Source organism: Talpa occidentalis, unplaced genomic scaffold, assembly GCF_014898055.3.
Source record: "Talpa occidentalis isolate TD23 unplaced genomic scaffold, MPIMG_talOcc4v2.1 talOcc4.5, whole genome shotgun sequence".
NCBI lineage: Eukaryota > Metazoa > Chordata > Mammalia > Eulipotyphla > Talpidae > Talpa > Talpa occidentalis.
Window position 1 is genome coordinate 90,305,642 of NW_023604861.1, and position 26,422 is coordinate 90,332,063.

Sequence of the window (26,422 nt, forward strand, 5' to 3'; positions counted from 1 at the left end):
GCTGGGAGCATGGGTTTGAATGGTGGTTTCTGCCCAGAATGCTGTCTCCAGGAGCTTGTTGCCACCAGAGGATCGTGTAAAGTTGAATTTCTTAAACATCTGTAATTTGCAGTCAGTGTTGGTCTCTAATGTCCAGGAAGGGGTACCCTGATTCTTTTGCCCCTAATCATGTAACCCAATGAGTCTAATACCCCTCTGGCCTGCTTTAGATTATCTTCCTGTGAGTGAAGCAGAGAACCTCCTCTGATACCATCTTACCTCTCCTTTGATTATCCTCCCTCTATTTCTTAAGAAGATTTTGAGAAAGAACTGTGAACAACCTGGGTAAAGCATAAAGGTTCTTGGTAGTACATGGGTATGAAGTATTCCAAAAAAGGTGGTAGTGGCTGTTAAAAGGGTGAGAGTGAATAACTGCCCTGACCCTGCAGGAGTCCTACATGCCCTACTTTAGGGGCCCTCGCTGCCCACTGGGGAATCACTCATGGGTAAGACAATTATGTAGGGAGCATGCCATAGCTTTCTGGTGCATTAAAATGGGAAAAAGTCTTACTATCACACTTAGTTACGAGAACAACCCAGAACTTTGAATAGTTATGTCAAAGATTAATCTATTTTTGTAGTTTTTGCTCTCAATTAGTGTCTCTTAGCTTCAGGCCCTTTCTAAAGCCTCTATTACCTGGTATGTTTGTATTTATGGGGAAATGAGATTAGAGAGAAAGTTCAGGGAAAGAGATGACAAAAGGATGTAAGAAAATAATTTAAATCCTTATAATATGGGGTTATGAATGGGCAATGAATTAGGCCCTGTTTATGCACAGAAGGACCTCTCTGGTCTGCACATGAACTTTGAAAAACACTAGGCTTTTTAAAAATGGACATGTCTTTGAAAGTTCAGCTATAATAACAGTCCAAGTTCTGCAACATAAGTTATGTTGGTAGAAATATTTCTTTGTCTAGGGAAAATATAATTTACAAAAATTATTATCGATACTTGTTAGTCTGGAATAGCAAGGAAAAACAGGTAAACAAAGATATCCTCTCTCTGAAATATAAGTAGAAAGGGAATACTGTAATGTCACATAATAAATAACACATGTAGGGCTTGTTGCTCATGAGAACCCTTAGAGATGAGAATTAAAAATAGTTATAACAGGGCTTCCCTGGTAGCGTAGTGGTTAAGTCTCAGCACTATTACGCTATTGCCAGCCACTATGGCATGAATTCAATACCCTGTCAAGCAGCTGACCCACATGGCGCAAGCAGACCTCTCTTGTCTCACCTGCAGCTCCCCTCAGCAGTGTATTTCAGTAGATTCTGCTCTCCACTCTGTTTCTGGTAGATCCTCTCACCATTCCCCATCTCTGGCCTACACCCTGGTTCTTGTATGCATAGATAAATAAATCTTTAAAAAATAATAGCAGTAAGATCTGTCTGCATTTTAATTGGCTGAAATTCAGCACCATTTCTTTCAAATGGACCTGCCCTTTAATGAGCAACACAGAGCCAGTCTTTCTTTACTAGGAAGAACTAGAAACAGGCATTTTACCCACCAACCATTTTTTTTAATAAAGATTTTATTTATGCATACAAGAACTGGGGTACAGGCCAGAGGTGTGGGGGATGAGAGGATTCACCAGAGAGAGTGGGGAGTAGAAAAGGAGGATCTACTGAAATACACTGCTGAGGGGAGCAGCGGGCGAGACAGGAGAGGTCTGCTGTGCCATGTGGGTTGCTCCCTGGCCGGCCAGGGATAGAATTAGTGCTGCAGTGGCTGCCAATTGCTTGATAGCACTATCTTTAACCTCTGCACCACCAGGGAGGCCCACACCAACTATTTTCACATCTCTTAGGGGACCCTCTCACATTGGTGCGGCTCTCAGTACCTGACCTATTAGCTCTAGTCTTTTGTTCCAAAGTCTCAGCTTCCCTTGGTAAATTTGACACCTAGCAGCACTCCCTTGGGTATGAATTGGTAAGGAGTATCATAGAGGGGTAGAAGATAAGATAGAACTCTCCGCTCAGGCCTGCTCATGAGTCATTATTATTGGCACGATAATTGTAACAGATGAAAGATACCAAGCGTATTGCCAATTTACATGTGATTCTGTGAGCACAAAGAATTCAAGCATTGTTCAGGAGACATATTGGGAGTTTTTTCTTAGTATCTCTTGAACCGCTTTAATGAACACAAAGAATGGGTTAAAACCTACTTAAAAGCAAGGACATTCTGCTTAGTTGATTGGGTAAAAATTGTTAAAATATCACAGTCTTGAAATATAAACAGTTTTATTGTGTTTTTTTTTAATTTAAAAAAACAAAAAAGGGCTAATTTTTTTTTTAATTAAAAAAAACAAAAAGGGAAATAGTGAATCCATCCTGGATTGTTGTTGCTGATCAAGCTTTTGGTCTTTCTTATTCACTGACAGAATTTTTTAAATACTCATCCTGGCCCTTCCTTGCAGTGATTGGATACTCTCGGGGACTTAAGTAAAAGCACTCTCCTTATTCTGATTTCCCCATCCAGTTCTTAACAGAGAAATTGAACAAGATATTTAGATTTTAGTTTTAAGGATCTGTTGAGGATAACTAGGAAATTAACCAGACAGAAGAGAATAAAATAGTGTATACATAACTGCAGCAGAAAATACAGGAGTACACGTCAAGGAAAGGTGGATGCTAGTTGGCTAAGAACTAAAATAGCCAAAGTATATGAATTCATTTGCATCTGTCCCCAGTTGTTCTTTCTTCCCTAAACAGGACCGGTAATGTTTCTTTGAGAGGTTATTTTAAAAAATGAAAGCAGAACTTTAACTGTTAGTGCTCTGAGTACTAACCAGAATCCTTGGAAAATGTACTATTGATGGACTGTGAGGAAGCCACAGGACTGGTGCTGTGACTGTGGTGGTGCTGAGTTTTGTTGGTTATGTTTTCTAAAATGATTGCTCTTCTTGACAGTGCCACACTATGTTAAAGAGGCATATAGCTTTAAAATAAATGAAAACTGCCCTATGTGTTCCTAACTCCCAAATTCCTACCTGTAGGGCTAATGTTTTTGTTTCAGATTTTGGAAAAAAAAATCTTGTCATCATTGAATCAATCACTTTTCTATGTAAACTTATCAAATTTTGTCCTGAGAGGACACTTGAATTTGGGGAGAGAACATGGGGGTAGTAGGTAAGGAAGGGAATGTGCCGAGAGGCAGCTTGTGGAAAAGTTTTGACATGGAAGATAAAATGTCAACTTTGCTTTTGTCTTGACACAACCTACCGTGTTCTGGCCAGTTTTATATCTGAATTGTTACATTCAAGATCTTAAGGCATTGTACTATAGACATTTTAGTCTATAGTAAATTCTTAGTCTCAGCAATTCTTTCTTGAGGGAGGGAAATGGCTCCTCTTTATTATAAGACACTTAGCAACATCCCCGGCCTCTGCCCAATAGGTGCTTGTAGGAACTCTTTCCACCCCCACCCCAAATGGGGTCTTAACCAACAGTATCTGTCGATACTGTCATATGTCTTAAGGTATGGAGAAAACAACTTCCATTGAGAATAGAGAATATCTGCTCTAAGAAATATTCCCAAATAAGGATATGATTAAAGGGAAAAGTGATGCCTAAGTACTGTGGCCATAGGATGAGAGTAGAGTACAAAGCAGAATCTTAAAAGCAGGCATGAGCTGAAGTCTTCACTCAGCTTTATGATGCTTCTGAAGGCATTTGCACACACAGGCTAGCCCCCCGTTTAGACAGGTAAATGATGTTAGCGTGAGTCTCTGTAGAGAGACTCCCACTTTACCACCTGGATGCCTTTGCTGAGTGTCTAGTTATTAAGAGCGATCCAAAGAGTGACGAAACATTCTGTAGTTTATTTCCCATGGCTTATTTTACTCCCTCAATAAAGATAATGTTTTGTTAAGGGTGTTTATCGTATTAATAGAATACTGGTAGGTTTGAGAGAAAAATATTGTGGACTATTAATATGCTAAAATAAATGGGCAGCATTATATAAAAATTACCTGTTTTTATAAAACTAATCTAGGCTGATGAAAACACAGTATACTCAATCTCCAGAAGATGCATTAAATACTTAGACAGCATGTTTGATGGGCTCTTCAATAAAACCTGAATTATAACAAATTGTCAACAGCTTGATACTAAGTGCATGCTTGACCAAATCCATCTTTAGAGAGCTCATTTACAAAGGCAGGTTGCTGCAGAAGGTGAAGGGGTGAAAGTATATTCAGTGATATCATATTTAGATAGAGAGTAGTTCATTCTTCATTGAAGGGATTATATTAAAATGTCATTCCTGCAAATTTGATAGCTGATGCAAATTTGTGGCAATATGAATGTGATCAGGTTGAGAGATATTTGAGATTCTGCCAGCAGTTCCTTCTTTAGAGGGGACAGAAAAGAGAAATAGAATAAGTATTTTTAATGAGGATTCTATATTATTGTATACTCTGTGTAAGGAGACTAAAATTCCATCATTTTGGGGAAAGTATCAGACAAACAAAGTGTATAACTTTATTTTTTCTTTTTTATGATAGTTTAATGCCCACAGCAAAGTTGAGGGGAAGGTACAAAACTTTCCCATATTGAAACAACCCAAATGCCCCAAAATAGATGACTGGATCAAGAAGATGTGGTACATATACACAATGGAATATTACTCAGCAATCAAAAAAGATAAACTCATGCAATTTGCAGCAACATGGATGGAGCTGGAAGGGATCATGCTCAGTGAAATAAGCCAGGAAAAAAAAAAAAAAGAAAAATACCAATGATCTCACTCATAGCAGGAATTTAGAAATCCTAAATAAGGGACCAGAAAAAAACGAATTAATACAAAGTAAAAATCAAAATCAAGAAGCAACTATAAACCAGAGACACACTACGGAGGGCAGGGGGAGAAAGAGGAAGGATTTGGGTCAAAATAAGGGGGTGCAATTGTATGGGTAATATAATCAAAATGAAAATGCATACATTGTGCAAAAATGGAAAATATTATATATTATATTCTCCTTTACTCCACACATACATGGCTTCTCCATTATCAGAGTGGTACATTTGTTAGAATCTGCGAGCCTACATTGATAAATCACAATCACTCAAGTCCATAGTGCATATTCCAGTTAACTCTTGGTTTTATATATTCTGTAGGTTTGGACTAATGTATAATGACACACATCCATCATTATGGTATCACACAGCATATTTTTTATGGCTCTACAAATCCACAACACTGAATCTATTTATCCCTCTCCTCCTCCCAACCCCAGGCAACCACTGCTCTTTTCACTGTTTCCATAGTTTTGCCATTTCCAGAATGTCATATATTTGGAATCATACAATATGTAGCCTTTTCATTTTTGTTTCTTTGACTCAGTAGAGATGGTTGTAAATTTTACTTTCATGGTTCTGTATGCAAAGGCTCTATAAAAATGAGATTTTTCCCCCCATTTCTATATATTTTGCATGGAAATATAAGAGGATAAACTAGTGGAAATCACCCAAGCTGGATATAGTAATATGTGGGAACAGCTGTATTGGTACAAATCCAGATGAGGGACCAGTAAAATATAATTCTTTGATTTTGACCAACTAATGTGTCCTTAAATTATTTAATGCATCTGGGCTTCAGCTTCCCAGTAATCCTGATGTTGTGTTATCCAGGGATAGTAGTCTATGAGTCAGCTTCCTTGTGACTGCACTGAGAATGGTCAGGATTTGCCCATGAATCCTCTGTTCCATGGAGATGAGTCTACTCATTATTCTCCAGGTCAACACATCCATACTACTAACACATCCATACTGGCCTCCCCTGTGGCGCAGCGGTTGAGCGCCGGGTTGTGAGGCTGCCCGCAGCCTCTGCAGCGCCGGTTCGATCCCCGGCTGCCGGACAAGGGTCCCACATGGCACGCAGACCTCTCCTGCCACCCGCTGCTCCCCTCAGCAGTGTACTTCCTCACTCTGCCTATTCTACTCTCTGCTCTGGCTCTGGTGAATTCTCTCACCCTCCCGCGCTTCTGACTGTACCCAGTACTTGAATAAATAAATAAATAAATAAATAAATAAATAAATAAATAAATAAAATAAAACATCAGATATAACACATCCATACTATAGTCTCCTTCCTATAATGTTCTCCATTTCTTCATCTTCCTCTACATCTGTGTACTCAACTTATACTGTAAGAGCTGGCCAAAGTCTCAGCTGGAGACAACAAGGAACTCCTACCAAAACATTTAGTATGTCCTCTTCAGTGTAACTGTTCCTCAACTAGATTGTCAGTTCCTTTAAGAGCCTCAGACCTTAGAACAGTGTTATCACATAACTGGCATTTAACATGTAAGCCTTGATTAAATGAACACAGAAAAATTAGGATATGACTTTTTTTTTTTCTCTTTTCAGTAGCAAATGTGTCCACTAGCTGTCTCAGGCTTACAGCCCCAAAATTCCTTTGTAAATAGACTTTTTTAGCTCCCACTTTTTATATATCAAAGGGGCTCAATCTGCTTGGCTACTTGGGGTATGCTTACTCAGTGTGTATTGATTTACTTTGCTAGAGTGATCAAGTTTTGATGATAGGTGGATCACTCAGACCGCTCTTTTCTCTATGTGTTGGTGTATGTGCAGATAATGATGAGATCAGTATCAGAAGAATGTAGTAAGACGATCTCAATGGGAAGACAAAAAAGACTAGATATTGTAGATAGGAAGGATCATTAAAATCTAAGTCACTTTGCAATACTGATCTTGAAATTATGAAAGTAATGAATTTCAACAGAAGTTGTAATGACAAATTGTTCAACATAGACATCCTAATATATTGTATTTTAAATGTATTTTAATATAACTCTTACTATTGGTATAAAGTATTTTATTTATCTAAAAGGTAAACGTGATAGTATTTGGAGGAAATGTCTTATTTTGGTTGTAGTAATCATGGGAATTCAGAGGTATAGGAGGAATAAGAAGGAAATCCCACATAGTTCATACAAGGCAATGTATAGTTTGCCTCAGTGTCTTATCTTTATGAAAGAAACTACATACTCTAGGTATTGTAGGGATCTCACTGATGTTTATTAATTTCCCTTATCTATTCATTTATTATTACCCTGAAAGCAAATGTAAGGTTTCCAGCCTACAGAAAGTTATTACTTACAAAAACAACCATGCCGGATCTACATGCCTCATTTTCCCTCTCAAAGAAACATGATGAAGACATATAAATTCTACACATGCAAATCAAGTCCATACTACAAGTGAATAACCACAAAATTATGAATCCATACATGTTCAGATATCTTAGTACAAGAGACTGTAGAACTGTCTGAGAAAATACCAGCTAAGATAAGATACACAATTTTAGCCTGAAAATAAGTCTTTGATGTGCCAGTGGAGATGGGATAGGGTGGACACAGGATGATTCAGAGCTACATACTTATATGCCATATGCTTAAGCAACACAGTGGACAGACAATACTCTCAGACAGTAGTGTCATTTTGTCAAAGTATAACTAAGGAAAGAAAGAAATCGCCAGTTCTGCATTAGTCGCAACATGAAGTTAGAATTCTGTGGCCCACAAGGGGATAGGATAATTCTTTGTTACTTCAGGGCATCAAGGCCCAGCATCTGTGGCCACGGCAGTGACATAGCAGCAGGTCCTGCATGTTCTGCCTAGCAGGGCCTGTGCTGGGTCTACTGTAGTTGGTGGCCGGGATTATTAATTGTGCACAACTGAGACAACTGGCAGTTCCCTTCATCCAGAATCTCTGCCACAGTAGAGATCAAACACAGTAGGTGTTTGATCAGAGATGGGAAGAATCTGCCAGCAGTGACTTGTTTGGGAGCACATGTGCGGTAGTCAGAAACAGTTTGGTTAGGAAAGATGGAAAGCTTTGCTGTAGCACCTGAAATAATAGATGGATATAAAAATCAGAAGTTCTGTATATTTCTGGTCCCCAGAATGATCTCCTCATCTGCTTTTCCTTTCTGCATTTTACCTTTTCTTTCGCACTAGTTGGTTTCTTCCTTGTCAATAAATCCTCTCTCTAAACACACCAGCCAATCCTGCTCGTCTGTTCTCCCATTACTATAATTACATATGCCACTGTTAGGCACTTACCATAACTACTTTGTGTTGCAATGTCTTAATGTGCATCTCTATATTTTGCCTACCTTTATATTGAGCAGGATTATATGTACATATTTCTTCCTAATTAAATTTTAACATATTGAGATCTAAGACCACCCTTACATTTTCTCCAACTTATTATTGTACTATATTTTAATCCTTTTAACTCACTATTTCCAGATTTAAATTTATCAAGCTATAGTTCTAATCAATGTAAGTTAAATAAGGCATCATGTTTAATTATTTATTTCTTACGATTCAAAATTTAATGTTCTATCTTTTCCCCTTTTAAGCCATTTATGATTATTTTTGAAATGCTTATTTTCAAATACAGGAGAACTTTCCAAGCAAGCATTTTCTTTCCCTTGGGAGAGGAATTTGTGTCTAGACAAGAGCAGATGGATTCTCCCTGATTCTCTCAGGGTAGTTACCATGAATGGAATTCAGAGGATTTTTTTCTCCCTTCTTCTAGACAGTCCTTTTTCATCTTTCATCAAACAATTCAGCTCATGGGTTATGTATGGCCTTCTGGAACTTGAATTTTATTTTGATGTTTGAAATGTACATTATAATTTTCTAAACATGAATTTATAAAAATGGCAGCCTTTAGGAACCCCCACAGTAGGAACAGATGACTGACTCTGATGGAAGAAAGTCTAAGAATACACACAGGAGAAGAAAATCAGGACTATCCAGGACTAGGCTGATGGTTGTGTAGAGTGGTAGAAAAGTTGACCAACAAGGAATATGGAATACATTAATAGAGCTACCTGTCCTTGATCATAGATTGCAGATCCAGCCATTTAATAATCTGATTAAAATTTATCTCGAAAAAGCACAATTAAATGTTTGCAGTGTGTCATTAGTTTAAAAACAGTAAAATTTGCACTAGAGGACATACTTTTTGTATACTGTCTACCTTATTATAAAAAAAACATTTGAAGTCACTTTATGGAAACTTCAAAACCAATCCATCAACTAATATAAAATAAAGTGGTATAAGTTTAAGAGAGAAGGAAATCGTTTCCTAAGAATATTAACCAGGCAAGAATTCTGGAAATTTTGTTTCAGTTACGCTAGGGAAACCAGTTTTGTTTGTTGTCAGTGGTAAGCTTTTTAGTAATGTCTTTTAAAATTTCTCTTTCCAAATAGACTGGATGAGGTCATATTGGAATACAATGTTTATCACTGGTCTTTTTGGCAATCAAATTAAAAAGGAGAATTACACCAGTGACTTTATAAGCTCTTGTCCAGAGGGCAGATCTTGTAAGAAATTCACTATTAAAAATGCAGAACCTTTAGAGGGATGTTACTGCCAATGAGACAGAAGGATATAAAAGTGGGGGATACTCTGTTGTTGTTTTTTTTAGAAGAAATTGCACCAATTTCTCAACTTTCAGAGATTTCATTGTATCCTGTCTTCAGTTGAGTTCATTCCCACAAGGTTTACTTTTTGGTGATGAATTATATTGTTGTGTCTACAAGTTCTATCTAAATGAAACTGGATGGTTTTGCTTGCTATAGACAAAAAAGATTTTTAGATGGGTAGACAGAGTGTCATGGTGTGAAGATAACTAGAAGAAACATTTGTTATAAATCCTTCATATGTCAGGCATCATGATAGGTGTTTTCCATATATCACTCTATTTTGTATCTTCAAAGTAAGATCATATTTTTTTCTGGACCTACTAAACATAGAGCTTCCACAGGATCCAGCAATTCCACTCCTAGGTATTTACCCAAAGAACACAGAAACATCAATTCCAAAGAACACCTACACCCCTATGTTTATAGCAGCACTGTTTACAATAGCTAAGCTTTGGAAACAGCCCAAAAGCCCAAAAATAGATGACTGGATCAAGAAGATGTGGTACATATATACCATGGAATATTACTCAGCATTCAAAAAAGATAAACACATGCAATTTGCAGCAACATGGATGACGCTGGAAGGGATCATGCTCAGTGAAATAAGTCAAAAAGAAAAAGAAAAATACCGGATGGTCTCACTCATAGCAGGGATCTAGAAAACTTAAATAAGGGACCAGGAAAATGAATAACTATAAGAAAGTGAAAATCAAAATCAACAAAAACTATGAACCAGAGACACTTTTTGGGGGGTGGGGGGCGGGAGGGGAGGGATTGGGGTCAGAATGGGGGGATTGCAATTGTATGGGGAATATAAAAATAAAATTTATTAATTAAAAAAAAAGATCATATTTTTTTGTCATTTTATTAACTCAGTGGCTAATGTATCACATATAATTATATAGGAAATTACATAAAAATTTATTGAATGTATTACCTCTAATTTTTTTATAAAACAATGTGTAGCCTTCATCCCTCTTTTATACTTGAGTAAACTGATGCTCAAATTAACTTTCACATAATCAAACATCAGGATTTAATTATATATAGGGCCAGGAATGGGCCAGAGGGTAGGTTTTCTGATCCAGCAGACCAGGTAAAGGAGGAGTCCTGGAGCCCTCAATGGTTTTTGCAGGCCTTTTATTGGGATTTACCCAGTATGCAGCAGGCAGGGATGCTGGGTGGCCAGAAGGCTAGCAGGCCTCCCAGCCCCAAGCCGGTCTTCACTCTATTTGGGATCTCTGGTGATCTCTGCTTCTGCTTCTTTGCTTCTCTCTTGGCTTCTTTCTCGGCTTCTACTGGTGTCCCTGTGATGCCACCCTTAAAAAGCCCAGTCTCAGCCCAGGTGAATCCCATCTTCCTATGCCCACACCCTACTCCAGGTGCCCACCATCAGGCATGCATTCAGGACCGCAAGGATCCATCACCTATCCTGATGGCGGGAGGGTAGAAAAGCCTGACATTTTTCCTTACCCTACAATTATATTTTTGTCTTTTCCCAATAAATAGGCCAAAAACCTAGGGCAAGCATAGTTACTACAGTTAAGCAGATATTTTAATATATCTTGCAAACAAATTTTTTACTGGTATTTCTACTTAAGGCATAGCATACTCAATTAGTTATCTCTATAAAGCAATTAACCCCAATGCTTAATGGATTAACATGACAAATATTTATTATTTTATAGTTTCTGTGGGTGTAGGGTAAAGAAAATATCAGGCTTTTCTGCCCTTCCGCCATCAGGATAGATGATGGATCCTTGTCCTGAATGCATGCCTGATGGTGGGCACCTGGAATAGGGTGTGGGCATAGGTAGATGGGATTCAGCTGAGCTAAGACTGTGCTTTTAAGGGCGGCGTCACGGGGGGACGCCAGCAGCACCAGCACCAGCAGCAGCAGCCGCCGCAGCCGAAGCCGAAGCCGACAAGCAGCAGAACGAACGCTAGAGAGCCCAGATAGAGTGAGGACTTGCTGGGGGCTGGGAGGCCTGCCAGCCTCCCAGCCCCCCAGCCAGCACCCCTGCCTGCCATATGCCTGGTGAACCCCAAATAAAAAACCTGCAAAACTACTGAGGACTCTGACTCCTCCTTTACCCGGTCTGCATGGGATCAGAAAACCTGCACTGTGCCCCTTCCAGCCCCTACAATTGGCGTATGTCGGCAAGATCCATGCAGACGGGTATTGGAGCCCTCCGAAGACCTGGAGGGACTAAGGAGAACAGACTTTGCCTGTGACGACGCTGGAGGCACCATGGCAGTATAGAAGATGGATACGTCCACGAGCTATAGGATGAGACCTGGCGTGAAGGAGACGCCCGAAAGGACCAGCCAACGACACCGGAAAGGACCAGCCAACGACACCGGATAGGACCAGCCAACGACACCGGAAAGGACCAGCCAATGACCCCTGAGGCAGCAGGCCATTGCTGAAGCAGGGAGAGGCCAATGGACTGATAGACTGATGAACTGATGATTTTGGACTGACAATCCCGCCAGAAGGCGGAGGACCTTAGCAGGTTATGTTTATTTTTTGAGAATCTGGGGGTGGCCAGTGGGCCTAGATGGCCAAAAGCAGCCTGTGTATGCCCAGTGGCCAGGTGGAGGAGAAAAGCCAACTAAGGTGGCAAAAGCTGGTACTGATGCTAAGTTGAGAAGCCCTAAAGCAGCTGTTAAGCAGCCTGGGTATGCTGAAGCCCTGTGAGTCTCGTAAAATCACCTATGGGTGATGCCCTGCTCATTCTTGAGTGAGGGTGAGGAGCTGAGGAGCCCGTCCTTGGGGACGGGTGGGGAATGTGGCTTGGGGTGGAGCCCAAGCCAAATGCAGAGTTTGGATCCCCGACCCATGTGCTTGTGCAGTGGGTTGGCTTGAGTGCAGGGGTCTGCGAGTCGCATGGGTGGCCATGAAGGCCGAGTGTTGGAGCGACTGCAGACAGAAACCCTGAGGGTTGGCGATTACCCCCAACAGAATAAAATTGCCAATCCCAGAGCTAGTGCATCCTGGGGGTGGATGCTGTGTGCGCCTTGTAGCCGAGACTACAGCCAGAGAAGGCCAGGAAGCCTGACGGCTCCTGGTATGTTATAGTAGATGCCGTGAGTGATTCCCCTCCCTCGTATGAGCAGTGCCTTCGGCAGCAGATTTGGTGGCTCATCTGCTGGTACCAATAATTGTCTTTTGCACTTGGTTGGTGCCCTGCCTGGACTTATTTGTGTTCTGTTGTATTTTGTTATATTGTATTTTGTTATATTTGATGTATTTGCTTTTGTGGGCCATGGCTGCATTGTTTGTTTGCTTAGAAAATTGTATATGTATGTATAGACTGTATGGCAGAAAACCCTGAGGGGGTGGACTGTAGGGTAAAGAAAATATCAGGCTTTTCTGCCCTTCCGCCATCAGGATAGATGATGGATCCTTGTCCTGAATGCATGCCTGATGGTGGGCACCTGGAATAGGGTGTGGGCATAGGTAGATGGGATTCAGCTGAGCTAAGACTGTGCTTTTAAGGGCGGCGTCACGGGGGGACGCCAGCAGCACCAGCAGCAGCAGCAGCAGCCGCCGCAGCCGAAGCCGAAGCCGACAAGCAGCAGAACGAACGCTAGAGAGCCCAGATAGAGTGAGGACTTGCTGGGGGCTGGGAGGCCTGCCAGCCTCCCAGCCCCCAGCCAGCACCCCTGCCTGCCATATGCCTGGTGAACCCCAAATAAAAAACCTGCAAAACTACTGAGGACTCTGACTCCTCCTTTACCCGGTCTGCATGGGATCAGAAAACCTGCACTGTGCCCCTTCCAGCCCCTACAGTGGGCCAGGAAGCTGGGCCCAGCCTGACTAGATGCCACTTCCTTAAGACCTCTCATGAGGCTGCAATCCAGGTGTCAGCCACGGATCTGACCATGTCAAGGATCAATTAGCGAAGCATCTAATTTCAAACTCATGTGGTTGTTGGAAGGCCTCAATTCCTCATTTGTTAAGGGATTTTGGACCCTTCCTGGTCTGTTACTTTTCATGTAAAAAGTACATAGAACAATTGACTTCCATCAAAGTGAGCAAGTGAGAGAACAAAAATCACAGAATATGGAAGCCGACATATTTTTGTAATCTAGTCTCAGCATTGATTTCCCATCTCCCCTTGCTCTATTGTATTAGTTCGACATAAGTCACTAGTTTCAGCGTACATTCAAGGTGAGAGGATCACTGCAGGGTAAAGAAAAAATGTCAGGCTTTTATGCCCTCCCACCATCAGGATAGATGATGGATCCTTGCATTCTGAATGCATGCCTGATGGCAGGCACCTGGAGTAGGGTGTGGGCATAGGTAGATGGGATTCCCCTGGCTTAAGACTGTGCTTTTTAAGGGCGGCATCACGGGCATGCCAGTAGAAGCCGAGAAAGAAGCCGAGAGAGAAGCAAGTGAAGCAGAAGCTGAGAGAAGGCTCTAGAGCCCAGAGTGAAGACCTGCTGGGAGCTAGGAGGCCTGCCAGCCTACCGGCTCCCCAGCGCCCCTGCCTGCCATGTACCTGGTAATCCCAATAAAAAACCTGCAAAACCACTGAGGACTCTGACTCCTCCTTTACACAGTCTGCTGGATCCTAGAAAACCTGCACAGTGTCCTGTTCCTGCCCCTACAATCACTCAGGCTATGAATACCAGGAGGGAGGGGATGTGGGGTCCCATCTAAAGGTAGGAGAGAAAAGAGCAATGACATCCCTAGAGAAAAATCTCACTTGAGTAAGGTTTAGAGATTTGAACATTAATCTCAGAATATTAGGAGAAGCTTTGTAACCAGTGATGGTGAAAGTCATAACTAGGAATAGAGTGAGTGTGTAAAATCAGGGTCAGAAGTAAAAGGTCTGAATAATGCAGAAAATCCTAGCCTAGTGTTTCAATAAAGTTCTGGTCACATGTAGAAACACCTTTACATATAGTGGGGAGTTCTTGCCTCTTTAAATTACATGTAATAGTTCAAAATCCAAGCAACTGTGAAAAAATCCTGAGTTCAGGACCTTGAGGGATCCCTGTTAAAAGGTGGGGGAAGGAGACCCTAGAAAAACATCCTTTAATAACTTAAACATGATGAAGTTCTTTGCTCAAACTATTGAACCAACATAAAATGACTAGCTTCTAGGCTTTGTCCTCCATTATTTTTAAGTGATGTGAAAGCTACAAATGTTTGTAGCTTCAGTTTGCTTTAGTTCTACTTCTGCACTGAGTATGACTTAGAGCTTCTGTCTCAAACAGGCTCATTCTTCCCTAATTATGTTTGTGGATCTAGATGCTCAACTATCAAGGCAACTTAGAACCTTGCAAACACCAGCCACTCAAATTTCCCTTTGAGTAAATTCAGATTACCAATATTTTACAGTATATTCTCCTTTCATATAGCAGGTACTGAAATAATATTTTGTTCATGTTGTTTTGTTATAATATTGAAGGGGAAAATTCCCGGTCTGTGCTTGAACAACATGTTATTCAAGGACCTACTTTTGTTGTATGTTGTTTTGGTTAAAGTCTCAGTTTCCAAGAACCTATCAGCCTATTATAGAAAGTCCATGAAGCCAGGACTTTCTGTAGTTTCTTCTTTTACCTAGTGTCTTATTGCAGGCCACTTGAATAAAATCTCTTAGCAATATCTGATGCTAAGTATTTTGGATAAAGAATGTTTAACCTATAGAAAAGTGTTTAACATACAAACAGGAAAGTACTTTCCTGCTGTAGGGGAACATTGCAGTTGTCCTCCAGAGTCAGCTCAAATTAGTACTTCTTGGCTCCAGTTACACTAACACCTAATTATTTACCTAACTCCAACTGTTAAAATGGAGGCATAATATCAGTCTGTGATGGGGGGGTGTATAATGTGCTAATTACTATGGCATTTACCACATTCCATCCTAGTCCTGATATTTTATTCTCTTTCCAGATATTTCCAGATGTTTTCATTCTTATTTTTCTATTTTATGTTAACATTTATTATAATGGTTCTTTCTCCAGAACAGGATCCTTGTCTATTTTCTCTTCTCTAGCCCTGGTAATAAATTTTGTTTAAAGGAACACACTCAAGAGTCTGTTGACTAGTTGCATCAACACAACTGGTAACCCTGTGCCTGGTTAGTTTGACCTTGGTAACTAGTAAAGAATACACAGTGAACCTTCCTTGTTCTCAGTGCTGAATCCTCTATTCAAGTAGTCTTGAAAAAATTCTGAAATCAGGTTTCTGAAAGGTACATAGAGACCAAACCTAGGATGCCCACTAACAACTTGGTTAATGACTCATAAAACTCTTCAATAAAATTACTGAGCTAATATGAAGTAATGGACAAAAAGAGACTTAATATGTGAGATATAAAGTGCTCATTTTGTCCCTGAAATACTCTAACAACTAAGTTCCTTCCTATATCTTATTCTTTCTTACCTTCTCCCAACTGGATCAATCAGCTGCACCAGAAGCATGAACTTATGATGAAAGAATGAAGACATCTCTGCCTAAGCATAAGTGGTGGAGTCCTAAGTGAAGCAGTTCACAGGCAGAAATGTCAAAAATCCTAGAGTTCACTGAACACTCTAATAACACATGCATAATTAGAATGTTATAAAACTATGAAGAGCTGCCAGTTTGGGGGTGTCTGGATATTAAGGAAGTCTTCGCAATGACATTTGATTCTAAACTGGATATTTAATATTGGGGGGGGATTCATGTGGACCAAAGAGAAAAGAAGTTTCTTTATGAAATAAGTCAATAATGGACACATAGGTATGGTATGGTATGTTTCTATGTTGTATCTGAAAATAAAGACGTAAATCTGTCTAATTGGAAATTTGAGTATGTGTAGGAATAGGTGGGGAAGACAGAATCAAGAACTATTGGCAGGTGTTTTTTTGCATCTTGAGAGAGAGATTTTATAGTTCCCTCTGTCTTAAACTGGTAGTCCTTAGAGTATTTAAAACTGTCCATGGGCCTTTTAGATAGTTACTTGGCCATTTATTCCCACTCCCTCTAGTTAACCTTGGATTTTCCTTTATGCTTGTTAGCAGTCCTATTTGCATCGCTACCACAACTCCTCATTCATTTTTCTGACTGGTCCTGTGCTCTGAAATTTCACCTCTAAGTCTCTCAGGAGGATTCAGTCCAGATCTTCCTCACCTCTGGTTCAGGATCTCGATCAACACTACAGTGAGGCGACCTTGATTCTTACATGCATACTTAATGCTGATTTCATTACTCATGGAATGTCATCATCTTGTGGCCCATTGTGCACCCTGCATACAAAAGTATAGCTAGAATTTATAAGTTTATTCCCAACTTTGATCATTCTTTCAGGGCATAAGCTATTAAGAGCAAGACAGTATTTCTGATAAATAACACTAAAGTGGTGTCTACATTTTTAGATGTAAATCAGAAAGTGGAAAGGAACTTCTATTTATATAATCCTATATCAGAAACCCTGTTAATATATAATGTGCAAATCACAAAGGCAAGGCTGTATTTTGTTCTAATTAGTGGGAAGCAGAAGCAACATCATATTTGAAGTGGTTTGAATTTTTTTTCTATCTCAGAATTATTTTTGAGGCATCTAATTTTTTCAGACACTGCCAAAGTGTTATAAGATTTCATAGTTAGGGCTTCCCCAGTGGCGCAGCGGTTGAGCGCTGGACTGCGAAGCTGCCCGCAGCCTCTGCAGCGCCGGTTTGATCCCCAGCTGCCGGGTGAGGGTCCCACATGGCACACAGACCTCTCCTGCCATGCCCACTGCTCCTCTCAGCAGTGTACTTCAGTCCTTCTGCCTGTTCTGCTCCCTGCTCTGGCTCTGGTGAATTCTCTTATCTTCCAAGCTTCTGACTGTACCAGTGCTTGTACAAATAAATAAACAAATAAATAAATAAATAAATATTTAAAAAAAAGAATTCATAGTTAAACTAATGTCTTAGGTTCTGTGAAGACAGGTCATGGTTCTATAAACTTCTGTTTTTCTATCTTATCCATTTATAAAAATCAACACAGGATAAAGCTAAAATAGGAAAGAAAGCAAAGTTATATTGGTTAAAGAGCAGTAGCCATTTACCAAGCCCTTTGTAAGATTCAGTGTACTTTGGAGCAACTACAAAGGTTTTTCTGAAGGAGCAGACCCAAAAAACACTGGCTTATAGTGGGAGAAATAGATTTCTTGTTGGGTACAGCAAGTAAAATGAAGAGTTCAATTCTAGCTTGGAGTATAATAATGCCAATGGAATATGAAGGCCAAATTGTACTCTGAGCCCCATTTAAAAAGGATTCAGCAATCCTGCCCCCACTATTTTTTCCCCTTGGAAGTGTTAGTTTTTTCCACCCAATTTTTTCATAAAAGGAACTTGTTTTTGCCGCTTTTGATAATGTCACATCAACAGTACAGTTCCTAAATCTCTCTAGTGACATTCAGCAAATAGATCCCTTCTCCAAACTTGGGGTTTTGATACTGGGCATGTTTTAGGTCCCAGAGCTGCCTCATGAAATTCTGTTATGTTTTAGCTTTCCGCTCTCTCCCTTAGGCATAGAATCAGGCATAGTGGCTGGTGGACAAAGATGACGTGTCATCTCCTGCATTTCCTTCTAACTAAATAATCTACTAAATCATATTCAAGGTGACCTTACATAAACCAAACACAACATCACCACAACTCTTTAGACTCCATCAACATTGTTTATGCAAAAAAGAGGTGTGTGCATGGGAGCTGAATCTACTGCATGAGAACTGTCTCACTCAACTATCCAGCTGGCAGTTGTGAATTTCAAATAGTAAGCATTTGATTACAGTCACAGTTTTAGGGACTTCTTCGTTTAATAGAACTGATCAAATTGGTTCTATTATGCTCTGGGTCATGAGGTTTACAACTTTATTTTTTTGAATCTTACACTGTAAGAGGCTACCCTGGATGGTAATTCATTGGCTTGCCCTGGATTGCTCTTTAAATATTTGAATTATGAAAAGATATAAGAAGGAAAAAAAGATTAATATTAATTGATACCCTGATTGTATCCTGTGGTTAACAAATACAAATTTTTTACCTAATCTGGTTCATAGTTTTGTTAAGACTTGAGATAACGTGAAGCTTCCTTAAGACCTCTACCTAATCACATGCTTCTCCTTGTCCTCTTAAAGGTGTTACACCTAAGGTCTTACATATCTTTTTAGAACATGTGTAATAAAAAGTCATGTTTTAATAAAGCATAGTACTATTTTGTATATTTAAATTTCTCACACATGACATTTCTTTTCTGTTTGCTTTCCCAGTCAACACCTTGACCTTTCGACTTCTCACTCTGATATATGGGCTGTCTCCTCTTTCATATCCCTAAGTGTGGGGACTCCCTGGTGGCACAAGGGGTTGAGCACAGCACTATGAAGCAATCCACAACCTCTGCAGCACAAGTTCAATCCCCAGCCGGTCAGGGAGCCAACACACAAGGCGCAGCAGACCTCCCCTGTCTCACCTGCTGTTCCCCTCAGCAGTGTATTTCAGTCAGTCTGCCTGTTCTGCTCCCCATTCTCTCTCCGGTGACTCCTCTTACCCCTGCACCTCTGGCCTGTACCCCAGCTCTTATATGCATAAATAAATCCTTAAAAAAATAATATCCCTAATTCCATTTTGTGCCCCACCCAGAGGTAGTGTCCATGAACCTGGAGTGAGCAGGTCACGATGCTGGCGCCTGAGTTGAAAGACTCAAAATAGACCTGGGAGAGAGTCAATTGAAAGAGATCCCTCAAAGCCATTATTTTTATTCCCAGGTTTTATATAAATTTTATTAACTCTTAAAATATACAACCTCAAGAAATAGTTGTAACCAGAGACACACAAAGATGGTACTGATGCTCCAGTGTCTTCAGTCCTGTTAATCTGTGGCTCTTTAGAAGTAAGTATTTGGCAATGCCTTGGCTAATGTCCCAGCTAACTGGTTTGGTTTAGAAAATTTCATTTTTCTTGATTTGCCATAAGTGTTTGCTAAGGTTACTATATCCTTTTTCTTACTCCTTTCCAGTAGAAAGGTCCCATTTCTTCACATACTCAGTAAAATAGACATTATTAGACTTTAATTTCTTTGCCAATCTCACCTATATGAAACACCATGCTTTACACTGTAATTTTTCCAATTACTACTAAACTCAAACAGCTCATGTATTTCATATATAATGTGGAGCTTCTTTTCCTTAGAATTGCTTGTTCTAATATTTTGTCTACTTTTCTGTTGTTTCCTTATTGATTTGTAGGGGGAATTATCTCGTGTTCATGTATAAGATTTATTGGTTGTACCATAGGAGTGAAATTTATGCAGCTGAATGCTGCTGATAGTATATCTATAGAGCTGCTGATGGTCATCTTAGAGTTGTTGATGGCAGCATAGACATCAAGTTACTCAGAACATTCAGCTTAAGAAAGGAAGGGTGTTTAAAGTTTCATTTAAGAAAGGTACTCAGGTAAAAGTATCAAATACATACAAAAATGATTCCATGCATAAGGAGGTCAATTTCAATTATTTAGGTTTAGTCACTTAAAAGAGTTTATTCCCAATACAGTGGATAGCTAAAATGATCTGAGTTTAATGTGGTAGCTTTTAGAATTATATTTGCATTCTATTTATATTTGTAGCACTTAAATTTAATGTCCCTAAATGCCTTTTATATAAATGCAGTTCAAAAGTCCAAGTGAAAAAGTCCAAAATTATAGAAAACCAAACAGTAATTCTTTCATAGATGGAAATTCACTTCATGCATGCTTTGGTTTTGATAATTTCTGTGTAAGAATGGTTACTTTTTCCTCTAACCCTCCTTTAAAAAAATAGTTTGACTTTTCCTAGTAGTAGAAATATATTTTTCTAGGAATATTTTATCTTGAATACTCTGACCCTAGAGACTAAAGTAATTCAGCTGAATTTCTCACTCTTAAGGATTAAAATGTATGTTAACATATCCACAGAGGATGAAAATGTGTATAAAGATGAATCAGGCATGAATGTTCAGAAATGGAAATAGATGAATTATGTCTCTTTTTATTGTTTTTGTCAATAAAATGAATTGTGCTTTTGGTTTTTATTTGCCATACAAATTGATTATTGAAAGATAACAGCTGAAAAACTTATAATTTCCAAGAATCAGTGAATCACCAGAATTTTCTAAGTAGCCAGGAAAAGTATTTCAGAAACTTCTTTAGTTTACTTTCCACAAACCTCCAGTGTTCCAGTGGGTCTTCTTGTTAAAAGGGAGAGCGCTGTGCTGTGAATCTGTCCCAAGCCTCTGCAGCACGGGTGCGATACTCGATTCTCGGCCAGCCAGGGAGAAACCCACATGGCGGGGCAGACCTCTCCTGTCTTGCCTGCTGCTCCCTTCCCTTCAGCAGTGTGCTTCAGTCTGTCTGCCTGTTCTGCTCCCCTCTCTGTCTCTGGTGAATTCTCTCACCCTCCTGCACCTCTGACCTATACAACAGTTCCTGCATGTATAAACAAACAAACAAAAAAACAAACAAAAAAACAAACAAATAAATAAATAAATAGGAGAGGTGCCAACATTTAAGAAACTTACATATGCATCTTTTTTCATATCAAGGCAGTCCAGGTAAAAATGGAACAAAGTCAATTTCATGTTTGAACCTATTTGTCTCCTCTTTGCCTGGGCATTCTGTTAGAGTATCCTGAAATTTCTCCCTCTCCTTTTCAGTGTCCTTCCACTAGCCTCCCTCCACAGCCACCCCCTCCCTTCAGTGTCTCAAGGCCTGCATTCTCAACAAAAGTGGTATGGATTGTATCATTTAATTCGCAGTTTACTATTGTGAAGTCATGTAGGCTGCAGTCTGCTGCTCGCAAAATGGACTTAAACATCTGAAATTAGTTACATTTTCTTTTTTTTAATATTTTATTTTATATAATTCTTACATTTTTCATTTTTGCACAATGTATGCATTTTCATTTTGGTTATATTCTCCATACAATTGCACCCCCACCCCTTATTTTGACCCTAATCCTTCCTTTCCCCCCTACCCCCCATAGAGTGGCTCTGGTTTATAGTTGCTTCTTGATTTTGATTTTTACTTTGTATTAATTAGTTTTTTTCCTGGTCCCTTATTTAGGTTTTCTAAATTCCTGCTATGAGCGAGACCATCTGGTATTTTTCTTTTTCTTTCTGACTTATTTCGCTAAGCATGATCCCTTCTAGCTCCGTCCATGTTGCTGTAAACTGCATCTGTTTATCTTTCTTGATTGCTGAGTAATATTCCATGGTGTATATGTACCACATCTTCTTGATCCAGTCATCTATTTTTGGGCATTTGGGTTGTTTCCATAGCTTAGCTATTGTAAATAGTGCTGCTATAAACATAAGGGTGCAGGTGCCCTTTGGAATTAATGTTTCTGTGTCATTTGGGCAAATACCTAGGAGTGGAATTGCTCACAACTCTAATGATAAAGGACTGATCACAAAAATCTACAAAGAGCTGATGAGACTCAACAATAACAAAGAAAATAATCCAGTCAAAAATGGGCAGAAGAGCTAAAAAGAAACTTCTCCAAAGAGGAAATGCAAATGGCCAAAAGGCATATGAAAAAATGTTCAACATCACTTGTCATCAGGGAAATGCAAATCAAAACTACCATGAGATACCATCTTACACTAGTGAGAATGACACATAATAAAAAAAAAAAAAAAAAAACTAGCAACAACAAATGTAGGCGAGGTTGTGGAGAAAAGGAACTCTCCTGCACTGTTGGTGGGAGTGCAAACTGGTCCAACCACTATGGAGAGCTGTGTGGAGATTTCTGGACCTACTAAAGATAGAGCTTCCATAGGATCCAGCAATTCCACTCCTAGGTACATTTTCTTTTATTAAGTTGTCAGTCATATACATGTTCATTTGATTTGGGGGTTACATTTCTATTTATATGTGCACTTGCTTCACTCTTTCTTACCAAATGTCCTATGTTAGTGCCCTATGGCTTTCCTTCCACGGTTCCCTCTGGTCAACAGTACATTTATCACAAAGTATAAGAATGGCTTTTGTTGTGTTTTGCCAGTGTATGATTTTTGGTTACTTATTTTCCATAGATAAGTGAAAATACCCGATAACGGTATGCCATTTATTGACTTAGTTCTCTTAGGCTGATCTCCTCAAGGTCTATCCATTTTGTCCAAAAAGGGACTAGTTCATCTTTTTTAATAGCTACATCATATTAAGTCTATATTCCATAATTTCCTTATTTGGTTGTCTGTCATTGGGCACATAGATTGGTTCTGTAACTTAACAATTGTGGATAATGTCACTATGAACATGGGGGTACACAAGTCACTTCACATTAATGTTTTCATATTCTTTGGGTAAATACCTAGCATCTCTGGATTATATGGGATTTACATTTTTATTTTTAAGGTATTGCCACACTTTTCCTTGGAGGCTGCACCAACTTTTATCCCCACCAACAGTGGATGAATGCTTGTTTTTCAGCACATCCTTGTTGTTTCCATTGTTACTGTTTTCTGCATTCTGAGGGTCAGATGACATCTAATATATTTGTGTACATTTTGCCATTGTATCCTGCCTTAGGATAGCTAGTTTCATAGCTAGTAACTTACAGAAATGGAAATCAGCTGAGGTTACAATAGCATGATATTAGTAGTAAGACACAATTACCACAAGTTTTTGAAACCTTGGGCAGAAAACCAAACATGTTCTGTTTTACATGCCATTCCCATTCATGGAGTAATGGTTTACTTCCCGTCTTAAGGGTAATTGGTACAAAGACCACCAAACTGGATCCATCCTAAATGGGCTCTACTGAACTGTTGGAATGGCCAGATTCTGCCACCTTGACCAAAGACTAGAACAAGGGAGCTTGAGAAAAGATTGTCTAATTTGCTGCTTTTCACTTTGTTTAACCCAGTGATGCCACGCTTTGCTGAGCAAGTAGAGGTCGCCATTGAAGCCCTGAGTGCCAACGTCCCTCAACCATTTGAGGAGAATGAGTTCATCGATGCCTCTCGCCTGGTGTATGATGGCGTTCGGGACATCAGAAAGGCTGTGCTGATGATCAGGGTATGTGAGATCTCTGTCACTCAAAGCTGACCAGAGTTTCCAGTAGCAATCCCAGAGAGATACTGTGTTTTTTGTTTGTTTGTTTTTATCATTTAGTTTAACTTGGTAAGCCTTTTAGCTCCTAGTTTAGGTTGGATGGGGGCTTTTCACTTTTAACAGGGTGATTGATCACAGAGAGTGTAGGTCAGCACTGGCTGTCTTGAAGAGTGATGCCCTGCCTGATTCTTTTTTTTTTTTTTTAAGATTTATTTATTTATTTATACAAGCACTGGGTACAGTCAGAAGTGCAGGAAGGTGAGAGAATACACCAGAGCCAGAGTGGGGAACAGAACAGGCAGACTGACAGAAGTACACTGCTGAGGGGAGGTCTGCGCACCCTGTGGGACCCTCGCCAGCTGGCGGGGATCGAACCAGTGCTGCGAAGGCTGAGGGCAGCTTCGTAGCCCAGCGCTCAACCGCTGTGCCACTGGGGAGGCCCTCTGCTTAATTCTTGCAAGCATTGTTGGCTTAATTTAATACCAACTTAGGAGTGCCCCACTATTCTCTGTGTCCTCTTCCTAATATTTTCCCAGCAGTATCAGAAAATGGTGCGATGGAAATAATTGAAGCTTACACACTTTAGTAATATTATGATCACAAAGTGATGCATAACTATAGTCTCCTTACAACCAATAATTAAAATACTATAAATAAGAGTATATGACCTTTCAGCCAATCTACCCTACTGTCTTATACTGTCTTCTGTTGTAAGGTAGGTTTAATTACATACACAGCCTAGAAAACATATAAGTAATGAAAATATCACTTGAAACTGGGTTTGTTCATCTACGATATGCCTTCATTTGTTTCTATTAAGACACATAGTTTACCTCATTCCTCTTTAGTGCTGCATAATATTCCATTATAAAATTAGATTTATTTATTTTTGTTGCCCTTCATGTTTCCAACAGTTTCACATATTGGTTTACAAACACTTTTCTTAGCCAAAGAACTATTTCCTCAACTAAATATTCAAAAGCTCAATTGATGGCACAGATACATATATGGCTATTACGATTGAAGCAGAGATGGGGCCATGCAGTGAGATCTTAAAGTCATGTTATCCAGTAGAAAATAGAATATGGGGTCTCCCCTGGTGGCGCAGGGGTTGAGCACTGCCTGCAGCCTCTGCAGCACCAGTTCGATCCCCAGCTGCTGGCAAGGGCCCCACATGGCACGCAGATCTCTCCTGCCACACCAGCTGCTCCCCTCAGCAGTGTACCTTGGTCCTTCTGCCTGTTCTGCTCCCCGCTCTGGCTCTGGTGAATTCTCTCACCCTCCCGTGCTTCTGACTGTACCCAGTGCTTGTATAAATAAATAAATCTTTAAAAAAAAGAAAATATGAGTCTTGTTTGTATTTTTCTGCTTTGTAATGTTATATGCTTTGATAGTTGACAATGAACAACCAAAATAGATCATTTCCTGCTTATGAAATTAATTTCAGAGTTTTCATTGTTTGGTTATTTCATTGAAATATTATGTTAATACCCATGGTGATCCTCTCCTTTTGTGACATTTAGAAATACCATTGTGTAAGCCAAAGTAATACCATTAATTTGACTAAACCAAGAAAACCAACCTCCACTCACAATAAAAAGCAATAACAACCTATTAATTCATTTTCTGCATGTGGCCCCTCAGATTTTAATAAGTATGTGTGCTATATTGTTCTCTCTAGACAATATATCCCTATCCCATGGCAATTTCATATATGATGCTAATTTTCCCCCATATCCTAATAGCCTTGAAATCATTCCATTAATGCAATGTGTGGTCTTTAACTTTGGCATTCAGAGCATAACACATCCTTCTAAAGTGTTCTGAGCAGGTGTAGAAGGACTTCATAAAAAAGGGTCTCTCTTTGCCCCTTCACTGACATTCATGTTTGTTGTGAAACATCTACCAAACCTTCACTTAGGAGTGCAAAAAATATCTTCTGCTCTCCTGTCCTGTATGCTAACCTGATTGTTTAAACATTAAATGTTTTCCTTAATTCTATGATCAATTCAAAATGTTCAAAGCATTCCATAAATTGCATCAGGCAATAAAAGTTATACTTAACAATGAAGAGTATAAAGTTTGAATTTGGAGAATATCAATTTGGGGACTTTCAAAGATGAATTTCATGTTCTAATTTGTCCTTTTAAATCTGGTCAACTTGTGGGCCTCTCTGTTGGCACAAGAGGTTAAGACACAACCTATGAAGCTATCTGCAGCCACTGCAGCATGAGTTCAATCCCTGACCAGGGAGCTACCCACATGGCACAGCAGACCTCTCCTGACTCACCTGCTGCTCCCCTCGGCAGTGTATTTCAGTCAATCCACCTGTTCTGTTCCCCACTCTGTCTCTGGTGAATCCTCTCACCCCCCACACCTCTTGCCTGTACCCCAGTTCTTGTCTGCATAAATAATCTTTAAAAAAATAAAATTGGTCAATTTGTTAACCATCTTTCAAGATCTAGCTCAAATCTTCCCCCAGATTTTCTCCCTCAATAATACTAATTATTCAACTACCAATAACTTTCTGTTTATGTAAATACCAATGTTGATCCTTTAATATCTACCATAGATATTAGAGTATCTACTCTAGATATTAGATATAGTAATATCTACTATAGTATTTCCCTTTATATCTATTGTCTTCTTTATAGTGACTTTTTTTTTCCCTTCCCTGTGGGATACTGTCTGTCACAGTGGTCAGTACTTGCATACGCATGTATAGGGTGTGGGGCAGCTAGCAGATACCTAGTGAAATAAGAATATGACGGAGCAAAGTTATGAGAAGTGGTGGAGAAGGAAAGGCAGAATAGCCTGAATCAAATTAGATAATTTCT

The 26,422-nt window shown here is 39.5% G+C and overlaps 1 protein-coding gene across 8 annotated transcripts in view; it reads left to right on the forward strand.

Annotated features, from left to right (window-relative positions):
* Window positions 1–26,422, forward strand: part of CTNNA2 (catenin alpha 2) — a 1,153,910-nt gene that overhangs the window by 1,057,705 nt on the left and 69,783 nt on the right. For all 8 annotated transcript variants that reach the window (XM_054701781.1, XM_054701778.1, XM_054701779.1 and 5 more), the window contains one exon: window positions 23,398–23,549. In XM_054701781.1, coding sequence (XP_054557756.1) covers window positions 23,398–23,549 — 152 coding nt within the window. The remainder of the gene's footprint in view (window positions 1–23,397; window positions 23,550–26,422) is intronic.